A 24337-nucleotide genomic window follows, 5' to 3' on the forward strand; every position below is an offset into this window, starting at 1 on the left:
CTCACTTTGCTGAATCTATTTCATTCCTACGTTTGTCTTTTCATCTTGCTAACAGTCATTATATGTGGGGGGCTGCCTATTCCTTTGGGGTATTTCTCTGAGGTAAGTCAGGCTTGTATTTCTATCTTCAGGCTAGTCAGCTCCTCAGGCAGTGCCGAGTTGCATAGGTAGTTGTTAGGCGCAATCCACTGCTGCTTATAGTTGTGTGAGGATAGATCAGGTTCTGCAGTCTACAGAGATTCCACGTCTCAGAGCTCGTCCTATTGTTTTTGGTTATTGCCAGATCTCTGTATGTGCGCTGATTACTGCACGCTGTGTTGCCTGATTGCCAGCCATAACAATGCTGGCTGCAATATTGGATTGAAGTTTATTCTCTGTCCTCCATAGTACACGCCTGCACAAGGCAAGATTGCTTTGCGCAGGCATGTACTACGGAGGACAGAGAATGAACTTCAATCCAATATTGCAGCCAGCATGCAGCCAGCGGGTAAGGAAAGGGTGAATCAAACACCCAAAAACTCCGCCCATATGACCCAAAACCAGTCCCGCCAAATTCAGGTGACAGAGTCCCTTTAAATCGATCTGAGCCTGTGTGTGTTCAGTTTCTGCTCTCTTGTTTGAGTGACAGCTGCAGCTTGTACTTATCAGTGTGAGATTTCAGCAGTAGCGAGGAGGAGGGACCCTGAGGAGCTGTCAGTTAGGTGAGAGGAGACTGAATACACTAGGACTATCATTTACCATCAAGGGCAGTTTTCGGTTTTGCCTTCTTTGGGATTATGACCTTCACCTGGATATAAGATAAACGGGTTCTGTTTTATTTTTCTCATGTCTTTAATGTGGGATTCTTGCAGGAAAGTTCTGGCAAAACGACAAAGGGATTTGTAAAACCCACGTCAGTGTCAGTGACCGGTAAGATCGGCTTATAAATCTTATTTCACTCATCGGAGGGTCACAAAAATGTCTTCTTTGTGATTATTTTTAGTAACGTTCCTTCTCTTTTCCAATAATATTAAGGTGAACAAGGGCCTTGTAGAGGGGTGTGATCTGTAAAACCGGGTGTACATGAAAAAGGGGCATAATTTACCCAAATCTCTACAAGGGATTATATCATGGGACCTTTCCGTGTGTTATTTTCTTCCACGTCCATTTTACTTTATCATCTCAATAAAGCTAGGGCTACACGGCGACCTTGGCTGCGACATATGTTGCGCAGCCAAATATTGCTATGTGTATATGCTACATCGCAGCACGATACAAATGGTCAGTATCCCGTTGGACCTCTGGGTACAATTATTGCAATAAGCAAGTCGTAAAAAAATCCACCTGTGTCTGATTTTTCATAATTTGCTTATCGCGGCCGCGGTACCTTACGGGGCACAGTTCAACCCCATTTTGTTTGTATTGTGCCGTGATGCATAACTATTGTTTGCTACAAGTCCAGTGTTAAGGCCAAAGTCGCGTGTAGCTGTAGCCTGTAATGTGATTGTTTTATTTAGTAAAATATACAAGGTTTTGTTTCTTTTTCCAGTTGAAGACGGGATAAGAGGCTCTCGGGGATATCCCCATCTATATCCCCATCTCTCCTCATGTTATGAAGTAGAAGATGACAATATCATACAAGTCCCATCAATAACGACTGATGCATCGGCAGATCTTCATTGCAAAGGTATATTCTCTGACATCACTGATCACTGGATGCCTTCATCTGATCAATCGCTGATTGGCAAACAAAGAACTGGAGAGAGATGGAAACATTTTAAAAAAGAAATCTAATCTTACCTTGCCTCAGCGAACAATGACAGATGAGCGACAATTCCCCTGTTCAGAATGTGGGAAATGTTTCATCAAGGAATTTCAACTTAACAAACATCAAAAAACTCACACGGGAGAGATGCCGTATTCATGTCCCGAATGTGGGAGGCGTTATAGTGAGAAATCCCGTGCCATAGACCATCTAAGAGTACACACAGGGGAGAAGCCATTTTCATGCTCGGAATGTGGGAAATGTTTTAGCCGGAAATCGTATCTTGTGACTCATCTAAAAATCCACATCGGAGAGAAGCCGTTTTTATGTACAGAGTGTGGGAAACGTTTTATTCACAAATCACATATTTTGGTCCATCTCAGAAGTCACACGGGGGAGAAACCGTTTTCATGTCCTGAATGTGGGAAATGTTTTAGTAGTAGATCACATATTTTGGGACATCTAAGAAGTCACACAGGGGAGAAGCCATTCACGTGTTCAGAATGTGGGAAATGTTTCGCCAACAAGTTTAATCTTGATAGACGTAAGAGAACTCACAAATTGGAGAAACCATCTTAACCTCTTAGTGGCCTTCATTAAGGGGCCTTATTCCTCAATGCTGATTTTTATGCTAGTAATTAGTGTCCCGAGATGGGAGAAAATGCAGCGGGCATGAGTTGTATATTATAGCCGACACCCTGCTGCACCATCCACCATCAGTTTTAGCACCAATCATGGCTGTTTAGTTCACCAGATTCTGTTGCAATGACGACAGTGATATCTAGATGGTTAACAGAGGAAGAGGCCTTTTCTCTTTAACCCTATCAGGGCCCCATGATTGCGGGTCCCAATGGTTGTAATGACAACCCAAGGTGGAGTACTGGGCTCTGGGTAAGGTGGCAGGGTGAGACAGGCTGTGTCATTGTGAAACGGATAGGTCTCATGCACTGCAATTCAGAAGTACTGCAAAGTATTAGACATTCAAGGTGAAAAATATTCAAGTCCTGAAGTGGTACTAAATAATAATGTAAAAACAAGTTTTAATAACATTTGAAAAATTCAAAAAATACAATTAGTAAAAGAAAACATTTAAAAAAAAAACTTTTGCCTCCAAAATTTCCAGTTTAATTATCAAAATTTGAAAAATAGTACTGTAAACACCATAAAAAAAAATTAAAAACTCTCCAAAAATGTAACTTTTTCACTATACCGACCCAGAAAAAATGGAACGAGAAGCTTTTGTATGTTAAAAAAAAATCTGTAAAATGCAGGCTTCCTGTGGCTCTTTCAGCAATAAAATAAAAAGTTACAGTTCTCAGAATATGGAGATTATAGTTTGCAAAATATTGTTATTCGCGTGCAAAAGTAACAAAGGAGAAAAAACCTACAGTTAGGGACAGAAATATTTGGACAGTGACACAATTTTCGCGAGTTGGGCTCTGCATGCCACCACATTGGATTTGAAATGAAACCTCTACAACAGAATTCAAGTGCAGATTGTAACGTTTAATTTGAAGGGTTGAACAAAAATATCTGATAGAAAATGTAGGAATTGTACACATTTCTTTACAAACACTCCACATTTTAGGAGGTCAAAAGTAATTGGACAAATAAACATAACCCAAACAAAATATTTTTATTTTCAATATTTTGTTGCAAATCCTTTGGAGGCAATCACTGCCTTAAGTCTGGAACCCATGGACATCACCAAACGCTGGGTTTCCTCCTTCTTAATGCTTTGCCAGGCCTTTACAGCCGCAGCCTTCAGGTCTTGCTTGTTTGTGGGTCTTTCCGTCTTAAGTCTGGATTTGAGCACGTGAAATGCATGCTCAATTGGGTTTAGATCTGGAGATTGACTTGGCCATTGCAGAATGTTCCACTTTTTGGCACTCATGAACTCCTGGGTAGCTTTGGCTGTATGCTTGGGGTCATTGTCCATCTGTACTATGAAGCGCCGTCCAATCAACTTTGCAGCATTTGGCTGAATCTGGGCTGAAAGTATATCCCGGTACACTTCAGAATTCATCCGGCTACTCTTGTCTGCTCTTATGTCATCAATAAACACAAGTGACCCAGTGCCATTGAAATCCATGCATGCCCATGCCATCACGTTGCCTCCACCATGTTTTACAGAGGATGTGGTGTGCCTTGGATCATGTGCCGTTCCCTTTCTTCTCCAAACTTTTTTCTTCCCATCATTCTGGTACAGGTTGATCTTTGTCTCATCTGTCCATAGAATACTTTTCCAGAACTGAGCTGGCTTCTTGAGGTGTTTTTCTGCAAATTTAACTCTGGCCTGTCTATTTTTGGTATTGATGAATGGTTTGCATCTAGATGTGAACCCTTTGTATTTACTGTCATGGAGTCTTCTCTTTACTGTTGACTTAGAGACAGATACACCTACTTCACTGAGAGTGTTCTGGACTTCAGTTGATGTTGTGAACGGGTTCTTCTTCACCAAATTAAGTATGCGGCGATCATCCACCACTGTTGTCATCCGTGGACACCCAGGCCTTTTTGAGTTCCCAAGCTCACCAGTCAATTCCTTTTTTCTCAGAATGTACCCAACTGTTGATTTTGCTACTCCAAGCATGTCTGCTATCTCTCTGATGGATTTTTTCTTTTTTTTCAGCCTCAGGATGTTCTGCTTCACCTCAATTGAGAGTTCCTTTGACCGCATGTTGTCTGCTCACAGCAACAGCTTCCAAATGCAAAACCACACACCTGGAATCCACCCCTGACCTTTTAACTACTTCATTGATTACAGGTTAACGAGGGAGACGCCTTCAGAGTTAATTGCAGCCCTTAGAGTCCATTGTCCAATTACTTTTGGTCCCTTGAAAAAGAGGACGCTATGCATTACAGTGCTATGATTCCTAAACCCTTTCTCCGATTTGGATGTGGAAACTATCATATTGCAGCTGGGAGTGTGCACTTTCAGCTCATATTATATATATAATTGTATTTCTGAACATGTTTTTGTAAACAGCTAAAATAACAAAACTTGTGTCACTGTCCAAATATTTTTGGCCCTAACTGTATATGTGTGATATCGGGGTAATCGTGCTGACCTGAATAATAAAGCTGTCTTATCACATTTACTGCACAATGACCGGCATAAAAAAATTCTGGACATCGTTTTGACTCCAAAAAATGAAAAATGTAAATATAATATTATGTCCCCCAAAATGGTATGGATAAAAACTTTATCTAGTCCTGCAAAAAAAAAACCCAAGCCCTTATTCAATTATGTCAGGCAAAAAAAAGTTACAGCTCTTAGAATAGGGCAACAAAAAAAAATAATTTTATTTTGATAAAATTTCGTTTAGTGTGCAAAGGTAGCTAAACATAAAATAAATCCTTATAGAAATCTGTCATCGCTGTAATGTCGCTGACCTGAAGAGTGAAGCCGTCATCAGTCACTTATACCACAGGGTGAATGGGGGTAAATAGTTTTTCCCCAAATATCAGAATAAGGCTCGGTTCACATTCTGAGCTCTTATCTTAAAGTTTCTGCCTAAAGCCCCAAAAAATGCAACTCAGATTCATTATAACGAGGCAACAGTGGAGTAACTGTGAACTCTGTCTACTCTCTGATTAATTGGGGTTCATCAACGCGACGGACACAAGTGCGACCAACCATTGTGTACATGACTAAGAGGAAGGGACATCACTGGAACAGAAGACAAACGGGAGTCCAAGTGATTCGTTCGTCCCTCATTATAGTGAATGGTTGCATCGGGGGTTTAGTTTAGATCACTTTTTTTGGGGACTTGGAATGAAACCTCCGACGTAAGGGCTCAGCATAGAGCACAGGATAAATGTGATTCTAAAGAGATTAAAACATGTTTTGTACCACAAAATACAATAGTATCAACTGAAACTTCAACTCATGCCACAAAAAAACAATCCTTCACTCAGGTGCTGCATCTTTCAAAAGTAAAGTGCGGATTTCCGCATTATTGGAATCATAAGAGCTCTGGAAATGTGACATGCTCCCCCCCCCAAAAAAAAGAAAAAAAAGAAATTGTGCTAGTGAATCCAGCTGTCCCCATCCTTCTGTAACCCACAGTGTGCCAAAACCACAGCTATCTTCCATGTTTGCCATTACTGTAGCAGGAAGCACTTTACTAACTGATGGGGTGCGAGTCTCTAGAAGCACAAAATGGCCACTAGGCTGAGATATTTACAATTTTCACTCTGCATCATCCACTGGGTACTATGACAAAGTCACTGGCAAAGTGCGTGAGGAGAGATATGTGTCACTGCGGTTGTTGACTTCAGTGATACAAACCTAGGAAAACGCTCCAGCATACTAAGTACTGAGAGGGGTTAATCTGCCATGTTTAGGGCTAGGTTGAATGAACAGCTGTAGAGTAAAGAGGATAAATACTCAGACTTCTGGCTCATTCAGTATTAGATGTGTCAGGAGGTGCAGGCTCCAGAGCTGGGTCTTCATGATAAGGAGAGCTGAATTTTTTTTTGTTTGTCCCTGAGCGGGTGATTCCCCGCAGCAACACGGACTGTGCCATACATTATGTTTTTGTTTACCTGTTAGCCCAGGAAAGCAGCACTGGTTTATGTAGTACCTTTATTAAACCAGTGGGAGATTTAAGACCTTAATGACCGAGCAAAAGTTTTTTAAATCTGACCAGTGTCACTTTATGTCGTAATAACTCTGGAACGCTTCAACCTATCTCATTGAGTTTTTTCGTGACGTATTGTACTTTACGATAATGGTAAATTGATGTTAATATTTTCTGCGTTTATTTATAAAAAAATATCAGAAATTTTACAAAAATTAAAAAAAAAAAATCAATTTTCAAACTTTGAATGATTGTCCCTTTTATCCAGATAGTCATACCACACAAAAACATTGGTAAATAGCATTTCTGTCGAGATCCATTTTTAGATTTGTGACAGCTCTGGCTCTGCTTTAATTTAAACGTTGTTTTTTTTTGCTTTCGTGCCAGCAAGGGTTAATGAAAGTTTCCTTGCTCGCAGTTGCTGTGGGTGGTGACCACTCCCATCATCCTTTAAATTGTCACATGATGCATCAGCTGACTATTGGTAATAGTTTACTATGTAGGACAGCCGTGGAGTTGCGCACTCTGGTGTCAGTCCTGAACCTGCTACTTCTGTTGGGTTTAGGGTCCTGTTTCCATGTCCCCTGTGGTGTGGAACTTGGCTGCGGAGCCTGGAGCTAAGTTGCTTGTTTATTTACCTTGTCTGTCTCGCTCTTGTCACAATCCTCTGTGTTGGTATTATCTGCAGTGGTGAGGCTAGCCTCCTTGCCTGCCAGTGCACTAGCCAGGGTATAAGTGAGGTGACAGCTAGGAATCGAGGTACATGGCGGGGGGAAGGACCCGCAGAGGGCACTAGGGGAGCTTAAAGATAGGCACAGGTTGAGTTAGGACGTGCCCCATCCCTCATTCCCTACTATTAGGGCCTTCCTCCCCCTTATCCCATCCCGTTCTTGGTGTTTGTTGTGCTATCCGCTCAACTGACCCTTGTACAATGGGTAATAATGTCATGACCACGATTCTTCCGGTGAACCTATGATGCAAGCAGAGGCTTTGGCTCGCCTGAGCAGACTGTCACAGATGAGTTAACGTAGCTGTGGTCTCAGGTGGTACAGCAGCTTCAGCAGGTATCTGGGTTCATGGTCTCAGCTCAACCGGAACCCAAGATATCTCTCCATGACAGGTTCTCTGGAGGGAGAGATACATTTTCGGTCTTCAAGAAAGCCTGTAAGTTATATTTCAGGCTTCACCCTCATTCCTCAGGGAGTGAGGAATAGCGTGTGGGGATTATAGTCTCCCTTCTCAAGGGTAATCCCCAATCCTGTGCCTTCTCCATGCCGACCGATTCACCATCTTTGCGTTCGGTGGACGACTTTTTGCGGCATTGGCGTTGGTGTATGGGGCTCCTGATGGCGTCTCCCTGGCTGAGTTTCAACTACATAAGATCAAGCAGGGGGGGTCAGCCAGCTGAGTAGTACTGCTCAAAGTTTACGAGGTGGGCCACTGACACTCAGTGGAATAACCCTGCTCTTAGGAGCCATTTCTGTCAGGGTCTGTCAGCTAGGCCTTAGGATACTCTGGTGCAGTACGCTACTCCTGGGTGGTTGGAAGCCGCCATGTCCCTTGCTATCCAGGTGGATGGGCGCCTTGTGGAGAGACATACACCATATCTACCCATGTTGTTCTTTCTAGGGAGGAGGACATACTGGTGCAGATGGACGAACCCATGCAGATGGGAGGAGTCTCTTCTGAAACTAGGTTGCCTGTGGAAGGGGGCATGTTTCTACTGTGATCTTATGGGTCATTACATTAATGTCTGCCCATCTCGTGCCAAAGTTGGTACTTCTCACCAAAGCCGCATTCCCCTGGTTGTATAGAGGGAGGGAGGTGACCAGGGTGTGTACATTTCCTCCACCTTCGCGTCTCAGTTTTTCATTTCTGCTGAAGTGGTGGTTGGTGGTTAGACTGAGACGGAATCGGTTCTTGTGGATAGTGGATGCCCAAGTGCATGGTTACCCTGCCAGGGGAGGAAGACAATTCCATTGCCCAACTGCAGGGCAACCATGCACTTGGTCACTTTCCAAGCAGACCAACCTTAAAGCCTCTTATCATTGGGCTCATTGTGCTATATCTACCGCTCTACCATTAGATAGGAGCCCTTTGCTGTTTCACTGCAATTACCACAACACATATGGGTTACCTTCAACATTTCTGAGGTTGTGTTTGCTTGACTTGCTGTTTTAGCATTCTATTTGTATTGTGCTTGCTCAGTGCTTACATGTTAACAAAGTTCTACGCTTATCCTGTTCTGCTGTTCTTTTATTTAATTTACTTACAGCAGATATTGCCTTATGGTTACTGTTGTGAATTCTGTTGTCGAACTCCCTCCTGTGGTCGTGAATGGTACTTCGACGCGTTCTGTCTATGGGCTCCCTCTGGTGGCTATGAGTGAAGCTGCTGCTTCTGAGGTTCCTTACACAGGTGACGTGGTTTATCCTTTGGTTGGCTGCTCTATTTAACTCCTCTCAGATCGTTACTCCAGGCCAGCTGTCAATGTTTTTGCATTGGTTCAGTTCGCTCCTGGATCTCTCTGGTGACCTGCCTTCTCCTGCAGAAGCTAAGTTCCTGATAGTCATTATTTGTTCACTGTTTTCTTGTCCAGCTGGTTTTCATGATTTTGTCTTGCTAGCTGGAAGCTCTGGGATGCAGAGTGGCCCCTCCGCACCGTGAGTCGGTGCGGAGGTCTTTTTTGCACACACTGCGTGGTCTTTTGTAGGTTTTTGTGCTGATCGCAAAGTTACCTTTCCTATCCTCTGTCTATTTAGTAAGTCTGGCCTCCCTTTGCTGAAACCTGTTTCATTTCTGCGTTTGTGACTTTCATCTTTACTCACAGTCAATATATGTGGGGGGCTTCCTTTACCTTTGGGGAATTTCTCTGAGGCAAGGTAGGCTTTATTTTCTATCTCTAGGGCTAGATAGTTCTTAGGCTGTGACGAGGCGCCTAGGTCTGGTCAGGAGCGCTCCACGGCTATTTCTAGTGTGTGTGATAGGATTAGGGCTTGCGGTCATCAGAGCTCCCACATCCCAGAGCTCGTCCTGTATAAGGTTTAACTATCAGGTCATTCCGGGTGCTCCTAACCACCAGGTCATAACAGTACAGCTGGCCCAAAGTATTAATGCATCTCAATAGAGGGATAAGAGAACTTCTGAGACCATTTTTTTTTCTTTGCACTGTGTTTTGTCTTTCTTTTCCCCTAGACCTTTGGGTGGTTCAGGACACAGGTGTAGATATGGACATTCAAGGTCTGTCCTTTTGTGTGGATAATCTCACTGCAAGGGTACAAAACATTCAAGATTTTGTGGTTCAGAATCCTATGTTAGAGCCTAGAATTATTATTCCTGACTTATTTTCTGGGGATAGATCTAAGTTCTTGAATTTCAAAAATAATTGTAAACTCTTTCTAGCTTTGAAACCCCGCTCCTCTGGTGACCCCGTTCAACAGGTAAAAATCATTATTTCTTTGTTGCGTGGTGACCCTCAAGCCTGGGCATTTTCCCTTGCGCCAGGAGATCCTGCATTGCGTGATGTTGATGCGTTTTTTCTGGCGCTTGGATTGCTTTATGATGAACCAAACTCAGTGGATCAGGCAGAGAAAATCTTGCTGGCTTTGTGTCAGGGTCAGGATGAAGCGGAGGTGTACTGTCAGAAGTTTAGAAAGTGGTCTGTGCTTACTCAGTGGAATGAATGTGCCCTGGCGGCAATTTTCAGAAAGGGTCTTTCTGAAGCCCTTAAGGATGTCATGGTGGGATTTCCCACGCCTGCTGGTCTGAATGAGTCTATGTCTTTGGCCATTCAGATCGATCGGCGCATGCGTGAGCGCAAAGCTGTGCACCATCTGGCGGTATTCTCTGAGCATAGGCCTGAGCCTATGCAGTGTGATAGGACTTTGACCAGAGTTGAACGGCAAGAACACAGACGTCGGAATGGGCTGTGTTTTTACTGTGGTGAATCCACTCATGCTATCTCCGATTGTCCTAAGCGCACTAAGCGGTTCGCTAGGTCTGCCACCATTGGTACGGTACAGTCTAAATTTATTTTGTCCGTTACTCTGATTTGCTCTCTGTCGTCCTATTCTGTAATGGCATTTGTGGATTCAGGCGCTGCCCTGAATTTGATGGACTTGGAGTTTGCCAGGCGCTGTGGTTTTTTCTTGGAGCCCTTGCAGTATCCTATTCCATTGAGAGGAATTGATGCTACGCCTTTGGCCAAGAATAAGCCTCAGTACTGGACTCAATTGACCATGTGCATGGCTCCTGCACATCAGGAGGATATTCGCTTTTTGGTGTTGCATAATCTGCATGATGTGGTCGTTTTGGGGTTGCCATGGCTACAGGTCCATAATCCAGTGTTGGATTGGAAATCTATGTCTGTGTCCAGCTGGGGTTGTCAGGGGGTGCATGGTGATGTTCCATTGCTGTCAATTTCGCCTTCCACTCCTTCTGAAGTCCCTTAGTTTTTATCAGATTACCGGGATGTATTTGAAGAGCCCAAATCCGGTGCCCTACCTCCTCATAGGGATTGCGACTGTGCTATTAATTTGATTCCTGGTAGTAAGTTTCCTAAGGGCCGTCTGTTTAATTTATCTGTGCCAGAGCACGCCGCTATGCGGAGTTATATAAAGGAATCCTTGGAGAAGGGTCATATTCATCCGTCGTCGTCACCATTGGGAGCAGGGTTCTTTTTTGTGGCCAAGAAGGATGGTTCTTTGAGACCTTGTATTGATTACCGCCTTCTTAATAAGATCACAGTCAAATTTCAGCATCCTTTGCCGCTGCTGTCTGATTTATTTGCTCGGATTAAGGGGGCTAGTTGGTTCACCAAGATAGATCTTCGTGGTGCGTATAATCTTGTGCGAATTAAACAGGGTGATGAATGGAAAATGGCATTTAATACGCCCGAGGGCCATTTTGAGTACCTGGTTATGCCATTCGGGCTTTCTAATGCTCCATCTGTGTTTCAGTCCTTTATGCATGACATCTTCCGAGAGTACCTGGATAGATTCATGATTGTATATTTGGATGATATTTTGGTCTTTTCGGATGATTGGGAGTCTCATGTGAAGCAGGTCAGAATGGTGTTCCAGGTCCTTCGTGCGAATTCCTTGTTTGTGAAGGGGTCAAAGTGTCTCTTTAGAGTTCAGAAGGTTTCATTTTTGGGTTTCATTTTTTCCCCTTCTACTATCGAGATGGACCCTGTTAAAGTTCAGGCCATTTACGATTGGACTCAGCCGACATCTGTGAAGAGCTTGCAGAAGTTCCTGGGCTTTGCTAATTTTTATCGTCGCTTCATCGCTAATTTTTCCAGTATTGCTAAACCGTTGACGGATTTGACCAAGAAAGGTGCTGATGTGGTCAATTGGTCCTCTGCGGCTGTAGAGGCTTTTCAGGAGTTGAAGCGTCGTTTTGCTTCTGCCCCTGTGTTGTGCCAGCCAGATGTTTCGCTCCCTTTTCAGGTTGAGGTTGATGCTTCTGAAATTGGAGCAGGGGCTGTTTTGTCACAAAGAAGTTCTGATGGCTCGGTGATGAAACCCTGTGCCTTCTTTTCTAGAAAATTCTCGCCTGCTGAGCGCAATTATGATGTGGGCAATCGGGAGTTGTTGGCCATGAAGTGGGCATTCGAGGAGTGGCGACATTGGCTTGAAGGAGCTAAACATCGCGTGGTGGTCTTGACGGATCACAAGAATTTGACTTATCTCGAGTCTGCCAAATGGTTGAATCCTAGACAGGCTCGATGGTCGCTCTATTTCTCCCGTTTTGATTTTGTGGTTTCATACCTTCCGGGATCTAAGAATGTGAAGGCTGACGCCCTGTCAAGGAGTTTTGTGCCTGACTCTCCGGGTGTTCCGGAGCCGGCGGGTATTCTTAGAGAAGGGGTAATTTTGTCTGCCATTTCCCCTGATTTACGGCGTGTGCTGCAAAAGTTTCAGGCTGATAGACCTGACCATTGTCCTACGGAGAAACTGTTTGTCCCTGATAGATGGACTAGTAGAGTTATCTCTGAGATTCATTGTTCAGTGCTGGCTGGTCATCCTGGAATCTTTGGTACCAGAGATTGGGTGGCTAGATCCTTTTGGTGGCCTTCTTTGTCACGGGATGTGCGTTCTTTTGTGCAGTCCTGTGGGACTTGTGCTCGGGCTAAGCCCTGCTGTTCTCGTGCCAGTGGGTTGCTTTTGCCCTTGCCGATCCCGAAGAGGCCATGGACGCACATTTCCATGGATTTTATTTCTGATCTCCCTGTTTCTCAAAAGATGTCGGTCATTTGGGTGGTTTGTGATCGCTTCTCTAAGATGGTCCATTTGGTACCCTTATCTAAATTGCCTTCCTCCTCTGATTTGGTGCCATTGTTTTTCCAGCATGTGGTTCGTTTGCATGGCATTCCAGAGAACATCGTCTCGGACAGAGGTTCCCAGTTTGTTTCGAGGTTTTGGCGGTCCTTTTGCGCTAAGATGGGCATTGATTTGTCTTTTTCTTCGGCTTTCCATCCTCAAACTAATGGCCAAACCGAACGAACTAATCAGATTTTGGAGACATATCTGAGATGCTTTGATTCTGCTGATCAGGATGATTGGGTGTCCTTCTTGCCTTTGGCTGAGTTCGCCCTTAATAATCGGGCCAGCTCGGCTACTTTAGTTTCTCCTTTTTTCTGTAATTCTGGTTTCCATCCTCGTTTCTCTTCAGGGCAGGTTGAGCCTTTGGACTGTCCTGGTGTGGATGCGGTGGTGGACAGGTTGCAGCAGATTTGGACTCATGTGGTGGACAATTTGACATTGTCCCAGGAAAAGGCTCAACGTTTCGCTAACCGCCGGCGTTGTGTTGGTCCCCGACTTCGTGTTGGGGATTTGGTTTGGTTGTCATCTCGTCACGTTCCTATGAAGGTTTCCTCTCCTAAGTTTAAGCCTCGTTTCATTGGGCCATATAAGATTTCTGAAGTTCTTAATCCTGTGTCATTTCGTTTGGACCTTCCAGCTTCTTTTGCCATCCATAATGTGTTCCATAGGTCGTTGTTGCGGAGATACTTGGCGCCTATGGTTCCCTCCGTTGATCCTCCTGCCCCGGTGTTGGTCGAGGGGGAGTTGGAGTATGTGGTGGAGGAGATTTTGGATTCTCGTGTTTCGAGACGGAAACTCCAGTACCTGGTCAAGTGGAAGGGTTATGGTCAGGAGGATAATTCCTGGGTTTTTGCCTCTGATGTTCATGCTGCCGATCTTGTTCGTGCCTTTCATTTGGCTCATCCTGATCAGCCTGGGGGCTCTGGTGAGGGTTCGGTGACCCCTCCTCAAGGGGGGGGTACTGTTGTGAATTCTGTTGTCGAACTCCCTCCTGTGGTCGTGAATGGTACTTCGGCGAGTTCTGTCTATGGGCTCCCTCTGGTGGCTATGAGTGAAGCTGCTGCTTCTGAGGTTCCTTACACAGGTGACGTGGTTTATCCTTTGGTTGGCTGCTCTATTTAACTCCTCTCAGATCGTTACTCCAGGCCAGCTGTCAATGTTTTTGCATTGGTTCAGTTCGCTCCTGGATCTCTCTGGTGACCTGCCTTCTCCTGCAGAAGCTAAGTTCCTGATAGTCATTATTTGTTCACTGTTTTCTTGTCCAGCTGGTTTTCATGATTTTGTCTTGCTAGCTGGAAGCTCTGGGATGCAGAGTGGCCCCTCCGCACCGTGAGTCGGTGCGGAGGTCTTTTTTGCACACTCTGCGTGGTCTTTTGTAGGTTTTTGTGCTGATCGCAAAGTTACCTTTCCTATCCTCTGTCTATTTAGTAAGTCTGGCCTTCCTTTGCTGAAACCTGTTTCATTTCTGCGTTTGTGACTTTCATCTTTACTCACAGTCAATATATGTGGGGGGCTTCCTTTACCTTTGGGGAATTTCTCTGAGGCAAGGTAGGCTTTATTTTCTATCTCTAGGGCTAGATAGTTCTTAGGCTGTGATGAGGCGCCTAGGTCTGGTCAGGAGCGCTGCACGGCTATTTCTAGCGTGTGTGATAGGATTAGGGCTTGCGGTCATCAGAGCTCCCACATCCCAGAGCTCGTCCTGTATGAGGTTTAACTATCAGGTCATTCCGGGTGCTCCTAACCACCAGGTCATAACAGGTTACTACTTTATATATGAATGTGGGGATGCCCACATATATATATATTAGGTGTTTGCAGCCAGCTAACGCTCTGCACGCCCATTGCTATCTAATTAACGCTGCTGGTGATTAAACTAAAGTAAATAATGACAACATTCAATAGCGCTTACGCAGGTGGTAAATTAACGTGTGGTAATGTGTGGGGACGGAGACTCGTGGGGTAATGTGTGGGGACGGAGCCTCATATGGTAATGTGTGGGGACGGAGCCTCGTGTGGCAATGTGTGGGGACAGAGCCTCAAGTGGTAATGTGAGGACGGAGCCTCGTGTGGTAATTTGTGGGGACGGAGCCTCGTGTGGTAATGTGTGGGGAAGGAGCCTTGTGTGGTAATGTGTGGGGATGGAGCCTCATGTGGTAATGTGAGGACGGAGCCTCGTGTGGTAATGTGTGGGGACGGAGCCTCATGTGGTAATGCGTGAGGACGGAGCCTTGTGTGGTAACGTGTGAGGATGGAGCCTCATGTGGTAATATGTGGGGACGGAGCCTCGTGTGGTAATGTGTGAGGATGGAGCCTTGTGTGGTAATGTGTGGGGACGGAGCCTCGTGTGGTAATGTGTGGGGAAGGAGCCTTGTGTGGTAATGTGGTGGGGGGGCGATATTGTGTGTGGTAATGTGGTGGGCGGGCGGGATTATGTGTGGTAATGTGGTGGGCGGGCGGTATTGTGTGTGGTAATGTGACGGGGGTCGGGATTGTGTGGTAATGGGGCAAGATTGTGTGTGATAATGTGTTGGGGGGCGGGATTGTGTGTGGTAATGTGGCGGGGGGCGGGATTGTGTGTGGTAATGTGGTGGGGGGCGGGATTGTGTGTAGTAATGTGGTAGGGGCGGGATTGTGTGTGGTAATGTGGTGGGGGGCGGGATTGTGTGTGGCAATGTGGCGGGATTGTGTGTGATAATGTGGCGGGGGCGGGATTTTGTGGTAATGGGGCGGGATTGTGTGTGGTAATGTGGTGGGGGGCGGGATTGTGTGTGATAATGTGGTGGGGGGCGGGATTGTGTGTGGCAATGTGGCGGGATTGTGTGTGATAATGTGGCGGGGGCGGGATTGTGTGGTAATGGGGCGGGATTGTGTGTGGTAATGTGGTGGGGGGCGGGATTGTGTGTGATAATGTGGCGGGGGGCGGGATTGTGTGTGGTAATGTGACGGGGGTCTGGATTGTGTGGTAATGGGGCGGGATTGTGTGTGATAATGTGGTGGGGGGCGGGATTGTGTGTGGTAATGTGGCGGGGGGCGGGATTGTGTGTGGTAATGTGGTGGGGGGCGGGATTGTGTGTAGTAATGTAGTAATGTGGTAGGGGCGGGATTGTGTGTGGTAATGTGGTGGGGGGCGGGATTGTGTGTGGCAATGTGGTGGGGGCGGGATTGTGTGTGATAATGTGGCGGGGGCGGGATTGTGTGGTAATGGGGCGGGATTGTGTGTAATGTGGTGGGGGGCGGGATTGTGTGATAATGTGGTGGGGGCGGAATTGTGTGTGGTAATGTGGTGGGGGCGGGATTGTGTGTGGTGATGTGGTGGGGGCGGAGCTACTGTGCAGGGGGTGGGATTAGCGAGTAATCACAATGCCTCTTATATATATAGATATATATATAAAGTGGTTTTAATGGTCTGTCATTAGGTGTAATAAAGTTATATATCTTTTATACTTATATTTTCCAGGTGTGCGTGCCATATTGCATGGTCTTTTTTCTTCCTATTCTTTGAAAGGGTGGTACAGTTACGATCCACTTTTGGATTTGTGACAGTTCCAGCTCTGCTTTAATTTAAACGGTGTTTTTTGCTTTCGTGCCAGCAAGGGTTAATGTCAGTTTCCTTGCTGGCAGCTGCTGTGTTACTAGGTCAACTGATATGGGTGGTGACCACTCCCACCATTTTTTAAATAGTCACATGATGCATCAGCTGACTGTTGGTGATAGTTTGCCATGGAGACCAGCCGTGGAGTTGCAGCTCTCTGGTGTCAGCGCTGAATCTGCTAATTCTGGAGTTTGGAGTCCTGTTTCCGTATCCTCTGCGGTATGGAGTTTGGCAGTGGAGCCTACAGCTAAGTTGCTTGTTTATTTACATATTTGTCTGTCTCATGCTTGTCACAATCCCATGTGTTTGTACTATCTGCAGTGGTGAGGCTAGCGCCCTTGCCAGCCAGTGCACCAGCCAGGGTTTAGTGAGGTGACAGCTAGGAATTGAGGTACATGGCGGCGGAGGGGGGTGGACCCGCATAGGGCATTAGGGGAGCTTAGGGATAGGCACAGGTTGTTAGGAGGTGCCCCATCCTCGAACCTTACTATTAGGGCCTTCCTCCCCCTTTTTCAAATCCCGTTGTTGGTGTTTGTTGTGCCGTCCACTGGACCGTGACAATTTCCCTCATGTCTGCTTTACACCAGCACCATTTGTAAAATATGGTCTAATAATGTAGCAGTCATTTTTCAATTTTTCAAGGAAATTTACAAAACTTATTTTTTTAGGGACCTATTAAGTTTTGAAGTGACTTGGGGGGTCCTATGTTTTGGAAACCCCCAAAAGCGATACCATTTTAAAAACGACGCCCCTCGACATATTCAAAACTGCTAACAGGTGGTTTAATAACCCTTCAGGTGCTTTTCAGGAATTGATGCAAGTTGGCGTGACAGGAATGAAGAAACAGATTTTTGCCAACTAAATGTTGATATCCTCAGAACAAGTCACTGTAGCCGGCAAACTTTAAGGCCATTATTTGGCCATGAATTGCAATGGCAAACATCAGGACCACACGATCAAGATCTCAGGGTGCTGGTGTGGTTGAAGAGGGAGCTCCCCACACTCTGTTAACCATCTAGATGCTGTAGTCATTACTGACTGCAGCATTTAAGGGGTTAAATAGCTATAGTCTGTACAAACACAAATCATGGCAGATGCAGCAAGTTGTCAGCTATAGTGTACAGCCGACAGCTGCTGGATTGTCACCCGTAGGAGGATGCTAGTCTCTTATAACAGAGGTCAGTAAAAAGACGTATTGGTGGTCACTAAGGGGTTAAAGGTCTCTAAGGGGTTAAAGAGACAGCGTTCCTGTGTCTACCTCTATGTGCACCCAAGTAAGCCAATCTACCTCGGTATTTTTTTTTTTTCTAAAAAGCATCAAGGAAAAAGTTTCCAAAAAGGGGTCACTTTTGGGAATTTCTGCTCTTCTGGTACCTTAGGAGTTTTGTAAAAATGGAGTCCATAAACTATTCCAGCAAAATCTGAAATCTAAATCTTAATGTCACTGCTTAACTTCCAAGCCTTGCATTGTGCCCAGTCGTTTCCGACGACATATGAGGTATCTCCGCATTACGGAGAAATGGAGTACAAATTTGGTGTCAGTATTTCTCTTAGTACCCTTTGTGAAAATGGAAAATTTGTAGCTAATAGAACATGCATCACTCACTACAACCTTACATAAATTCCTTTAGTACGGTAGCTTCCAAAATGGGGTTTTTGCTGCTCTTGTCCCTCTGGGGCTCTGGAAATGGTGTCCACAACCTATTGAAATAAAATCTGGATTCCAAAAGCCAAATCGTACTATTTTTATTTATCACCCATGATAGCAACCACCGAGAGGATCCGACCTTTAAGGACAGGAAACCTACAGAACATGACAGCAACCACCAAGAGAGAGGATCCGACCTTTCAAGACAGGAAACCTACAGAACATGACAGCAACCACCAAGAGAGAGGATCCGACCTTTAAGGACAGGAAACCTACAGAACAAAAGGGTGGAGCCTCTCCAACACATCAGTTGGTTTCCTGTGCTTGGAGGAGGACACTCCACCCCAGAGTTCACCCAGGGGAATGATCGTCATGGGACATTGAAAACTACTTATCCAGGCCCTGTCCTCGTCACCATGGGAAGCGGTCTGGTACTGCAGTAGCCGGAGAAAGTGGGACTTGGGGGAAATTGGCTGTAGTGCAGAGGAATGGCGGGCGTCATGGTTAATTGATGTGCCCACCAGAAGTGATGAATCAATTTCTGGGTATTGCTAGAGAGGCGCCTGATTTAAAAAAGAACTGCTACACATTAGTGGGGTGTCGTACCACTTAGTAATAGTGGTGGTCAACCCAACAGAAGAGCAACTAGCCAGCAACCTGTGTAAGCCGTCTTGAGCAGCAGCGCCAGAAGGTGGTGGTCAGATCGTGTCATCAGGATGGATGAAACCACAGCCTCCAGCGGACATCATTCAAGAGAAATGATTCCTCCTGCTAATACAGTACCTAAACCCTTCCTAAGTGGTGAGTGACCTCCGTGAATGTACCCCTTGTAATACGGTTTTTCTTGTCATATTTCTTGTTTAGGAAAAAAACTAGGAAATGTACAGGGAATGTGACCTATGCAAGGGGAGGTTACAAGTTCATGAGAGAAGAGATTCAGTCAGTCTTGCATAGAAAAGATCTATGAGGAATCCCCAAACTTTTCTTCTGATATAAGATCTTTAATTAAAGCAGAAGTAAAATGTTGATGAAAGCTATTAGGTGTACTGTAAATGTAGAAGAACCCAAGGCCTCAAAATCCATTCAGGATATAATGTTTGATGGGTTGGAGCAACGTAAACTTTGAACTTTTCCTGTTAATGACCATGTGAAAAATGCCTCAAAGGAAAGGGTTCTTGCCGTTAAACTCAAAATGCAAATGTCCCTTTGAAGAAGCCTCCTCGTCTATACGAGATAAAGCTTCAAAAATTGTTGTGGCCATTTCAAAAGCATCTGGACACAGATTTCATCAAACAGCTGGTTCTCAGCATTATAGAATCAGGCCTAAGGTTCAAGGTTCTGGCTGTTCTCCTGCAGAATTTTGTAGTAACAAAGACCCGGAATTAGCCGAGGAAACAGCTGGCTCTGGAGGAAGAAGCCCTGGAGTTGGTAAAGAAAAAAATCCATCCTCAGAGAGGACCCAGGATAAGAGAGAGAACAGGGGGTCTACTTGCCCCTCTTTTTAATGCAAAAAAACAAATTAGACTTTTAGGACAATAATAATCCTGAAGAGGCTAAACAGATTCTTAAGAATCAGATCATTTGGATTTATATCTGATATCTATCGATTATTACTTAACCCATATGTAGAAGATCACCCGAATCCCCCATATATGAGTAAGTGGGAGAGATTTCTGGGGGAATCCTTACCACCTGGTACCTGCCAAGGAGTCTGGAGGAGTGCAGCTAAATCCTCCACATGTTTCACATATAGGGAAAATTAATATAAACTACTCAGAATTTGGTATCATATCCCCTCTCTATTACATAAACTTTACCCAAATAGATGAGTCATAAAACTTCTATTTCCAGATTGCTATATGGTAGTCTTGGATTCAAACGACACATATTACCTCATTCCAATTAATGTAGAACACCAAAAATTCCCGTGGGCAGCTCTCGGCATAAAGGGAGACATCAAATATTTTCAGTTTTGGGCCCTTCCCTTTGGGTTGTCAATGGGCAACCCAAGTCTTTACGAAGATTGATGATTGCTCAGTTGCAAGAGAAAAATGCACTGGTGATACCTCACATCGACAATTTCATAATTGTGGGTAGATCTGTTGAGCACTGCAGAACTAAGATGGCAGAAATCGAGCTACCTTGACACATTTAGGTTGACTATTCAATTTAAACAGATAAAGGTTAGAACCCAAGAGAGTACAGGTTTTCCTTGGTCTTCTCTTAGATTCAGTGAATCAGAGTTATCTCCCAGAGGACAAGAAGAAGGTGTCCTGCCAAATGTCAAAATTGATAGCGCAATCCAGTCACAACTCTAAAGAAGGCAATGTCGTTGTTAAGAACACTAACCTCCTGCATTCCGGCAGTAGCGTGGGCTCAGGTACATAATCGTGTGTTGGGATGTCCAGTCGAACATGTGTGCATTGAAAGGAATGTTAGATATAAAACTAGTAATGAGCGAACGTCCTTGTATAAGGTGCTATCCAAGCATGGTTGCTCGAAGTGAAGTTGAAGTCTCCGCACCTGCATGTCACAGACACATATTTTTTGAGCATGCCGAAGACACTCAGCACATGAGCATGCTCAACTTATCCGAGCACTTACTCTCATCACTAAAAATGTATTATCTTCAACAACAAGTCAGTCCCTCTTCTGGTGGTTGGATATACAATATACAAAAAAAGGTTGCACTCTATCGTGCCAAAACATGTCTAATAGGAAATTCATGAAATATGAATAGCAAAATGGCTTTTGAACATTAGGAAAAATATTTGAGAGATGCTTTGCACAGAATTTGATCAAATAGTGTGAGCCCATCAACCATCGTCAAGGTGGTCTCACTAATCTGATGGGTCCCTGACCTCCCTGTCCAAATGTGAACACTTACCGAAGGCTAATGTCTGTATGCCTGTCTCTCAAATATTTTTCCTAATGTTCAAAAGCCATTTTGCTATTCATATTTCATGTATTTCCTATTAGACATGCTTTGGCACGACAGAGTGCAACCTTTTTTTGTATATTGTATATGGAGGTAGCTGCTCCTGGTATGCACCTATTCACACTAGTTTGGATGTGCCAGTCGTTTTTCTGTCATTTCTGGTGGTTAGAGACAGAAAACCTGTTCAGGGGAGTTCCCTGGACAAATCAAATATTTTGGGTTATTTCAACAGACGCAAGCCCTCAGGGATGGGGTACACATCTGGGAGATCTCCTGGTCAAGGGTCAATGAACTAGGAAAGAAAAAAACACCTAAAAGATGCTCTTGGCAGTCAGTCAGTTACTAAGAAAGCACCTTCCATCCATAGAAGGTCACTGTGACGACACAGCATTTTATCTTAATTAACTAGATGTCTATTTTCAGAAAATCAGGAGGAATAGACTATTATCTATATGTTGACTTTTGAATTTATGCATTTTTTCTTCAGTTGGTCGAGAGTCTGAAATGTTGACTCTTCTTGTAAATTAGAATTATATTATTGAATGGCTAATGTTTGCGTCTAATATTAGCTCCTACAACTAACTGTCATGCAGGGTCATTGAACAATGATGTTTGCTAATGACACATTGTCCAGGCAAGCTAGTTTGTTGAGTTGCAAAACAGAGGAGGAACAACAATGCAAATTTATTACAGAATCAAACAATGCTAGTTGCTCTCATCACCACTCTTCCCCTTTACCTCTGAATGCTGGCTTGAAGGACATGTGTTAATTATAAAAAGGATAGATACCTCCATTCAGATATACCTCCAGATAGCCAAGAGATCCAAAGAGCCAGAGATTCTCTACAGAACAACATCCAAGACATCATGGCTCCAGCACGAGGGACACAGATTTGTCATTCTACAGAATAGCAGCTTAGGGTACCACGGCCCCGGCTGGAAGAATACAGAACGGCTCTATTGAACATCACTGAACCCATGGATATATATGGGGTAGTCAGGATATGGACCCACTGGTTACTTGAGCCCCTTGGATATGTTTGGGAAAGACGGGAATGGGACCCACCTGTCACCTAGCTCCATGCAGAGGTTCGAAGAAGTCAGGATGTAACCCTCCGGTCAACTGGCCTTGTACCTCAATGGACTGTCGTCTTCCTAAGCTTGTCTTTACCTCTTCTCTGTACGTGCCACAGCTGGGGATGTTGGCTCATAGAAGCTCTGAAGTCACAGCTGTATCCAGTTGAGTCAGCAGAAGGGTGAGACTCAGTAATTGTTCACCATCTTGGGTATCATACTGGGACTGTTTCAAATGTTATTTGACTGTCTTTATGGTTCAATAAAGTACTGCCGCACTGCATTCCCCTCACTCTGTGTTATCTGAGTAGTATTACGCCCACGGTAAAATGAATGTGGGCGTTTGACTGGATGATCTTTGGTCCATGCGGTTTCAGCTAGCGGACAAGAGCATCCTCTGACCCCCATAGGTGTCTCCACAGTTACCATGTCAGAGTCCTGTCAGACAACAAGGTAACTGTCGCTTACATAAACCATCAAAGGGGAACAAGGTCCAGGTGGGTTGGGTGGACTCTATCACAGATTGTTCAATCAGATTCTGGTCCTGTGGTGGCTCATCCCAGGCATAGATCTTTTTGCAGGCAGGCATTGATCTAAAGAAGATCATTGAAGATCAAGCAAGGGTATTAATTATTTCCCCATTTTGGCTCAAGTGGTCTTGGTTTTCGTGGATGAGAATGATGTCAGTAACCGAGCCGTGGGTCTTGCCAGAGACATCAGATCTGCTGTCTCAATGTCCAATTCTACATCCTCAATTGTCCAACCAACATTTCACAGCATGAAATTTGAAAGTAAGCTACTGGAAGATAGAGGATTTTTTCTAAATTTGATGACACTACTGCATCGTAGGAAAGCAGTAACAACAAGAAGCTACAGCAAGACATGGCAAAAATGTTTTGGTTAGCTCAGGGGCAGGTTTAGAGGGTGTAATATCGACCAAAGCTATTTTGAATTCCTCCAAAATGGACTAGAACAAGGAATTTTCACAAGTACTCTTAAGGTCCAAGTATCTCTGGGCAATCTATACAACTATGATCTGACAGTCACTGATGGATCTCTCGGTTCATAAAGTCAAGCTTTAGGTTGAGGCTGGTTACCAATCCAAAAATGCTATGTTGGGATCTGAACCTGGTACTTGCTGCTCTAACTATACCCTATTTTGTACCCATAGAGTCAACATTTATTAATGTCTTAACGCTAAAACTATCATTATGGTGGCTCTGTCTTTGGAATGTAGAGTTAGTGACATTGAAGCCTTCTCTATTAAAGGGGTGTTCAGAAGGCGAAAGTAAATTTTGTCTAAATCCCTATCTATCTGATGCCATAATCTAAGCTATTTTCTAATAAACATGCTTTAAAAATTCCCTATTTTCCCTAACTACACTAACTGTCCAGATTCACCTCAACTAAAAGTCTAGATGCTTAGATCAGGAACAGAACAGACCTTTATAGTACATTTTTATAACTTTCCAAAATTCTTATGAAAAAATATTCAGCATATCCTGCATTGAATTACAGTACACAATTTATCATATAATTTAGGAGTTGGAGTCAGTTCATTTTATGCCGATTCTGACGGCGACTCCACCAAAATGGACTCTGATTCCGAATGGATCCACCACTTCGACTCCACAGCACTGGTGCACAGTGACAGCGCCCGGTCTCTTGTCAGCTCAGATCTGCAGTAATAACTCGGCAACACAGAGGTGTTACAAAACGGGGCACGTAGGAGATTAGCACTGCCCTTGCAGGTGGCATCAGTGGTCTCTGCCGGATATTGTATCACTGCTATGTTGCCGGCTCATTACTGCAGATCTATGTCAACAAGAGAGCGGGCACTGTCACTGTGCACATAACACAGTGCAGGGACCAGCCCCACCCTGAAACTAGCATCACAGAACCAATTGAATCACCCTTATGTTCCCTTCCATCGCTGGTAATTGGTGGCCATTTCTTTTCTTTCATGGTAATGGATTCACATAGTGTTAAAAAAAATTGTGTTGATTGGGTATATACCGTAACTATTAGGGGTGTCCTCTCTGTAAACGATTTGATACATTGGAGAGTCTGAGGCCTTTTATTCTATTCTATTGCCAAGTTGGGATGAAGTTGCATAACAAATTGTGGGGTCCATTTTCTGCCACTACCCCATGTGAGAATGAAAAACTTCAGGTTAAAGTAACATTTTAACAGAAAAAAGACTAATTATTCATTCACATGCTCAAATCTCAACAAATTTTGTGCAGCACCGTGAGATAAAAGGTTCACTACACCCCTAGATGAATTCGCTGAAAGGATCACTTTTGAAAATAAGGTCATTTGTGAGGATTTTTTACTGTTTTGGCACTTATTCAGGAGTGCAGTATGGCGTCAGCAATGAATTACAGTGAAATTTGTGCTCCAAAAATTAAATAGAGCTATTTCCTTTC

At 44.3% G+C, this 24337-nt stretch overlaps 1 protein-coding gene across 1 annotated transcript; it reads left to right on the top strand.

Moving 5' to 3' along the window:
• The first annotated feature begins 1795 nt into the window (after positions 1 to 1795).
• Positions 1796 to 2323, top strand: LOC138637647 (gastrula zinc finger protein XlCGF8.2DB-like). Its single transcript, XM_069726483.1, has one exon. The coding sequence runs from the start codon at positions 1796 to 1798 to the stop codon at positions 2321 to 2323; it is 528 nt and encodes a 175-aa protein (XP_069582584.1).
• The last annotated feature ends 22014 nt before the right edge of the window (positions 2324 to 24337 follow it).

This window comes from Ranitomeya imitator, chromosome 5, assembly GCF_032444005.1.
Source record: "Ranitomeya imitator isolate aRanImi1 chromosome 5, aRanImi1.pri, whole genome shotgun sequence".
NCBI classification, from domain to species: domain Eukaryota; kingdom Metazoa; phylum Chordata; class Amphibia; order Anura; family Dendrobatidae; genus Ranitomeya; species Ranitomeya imitator.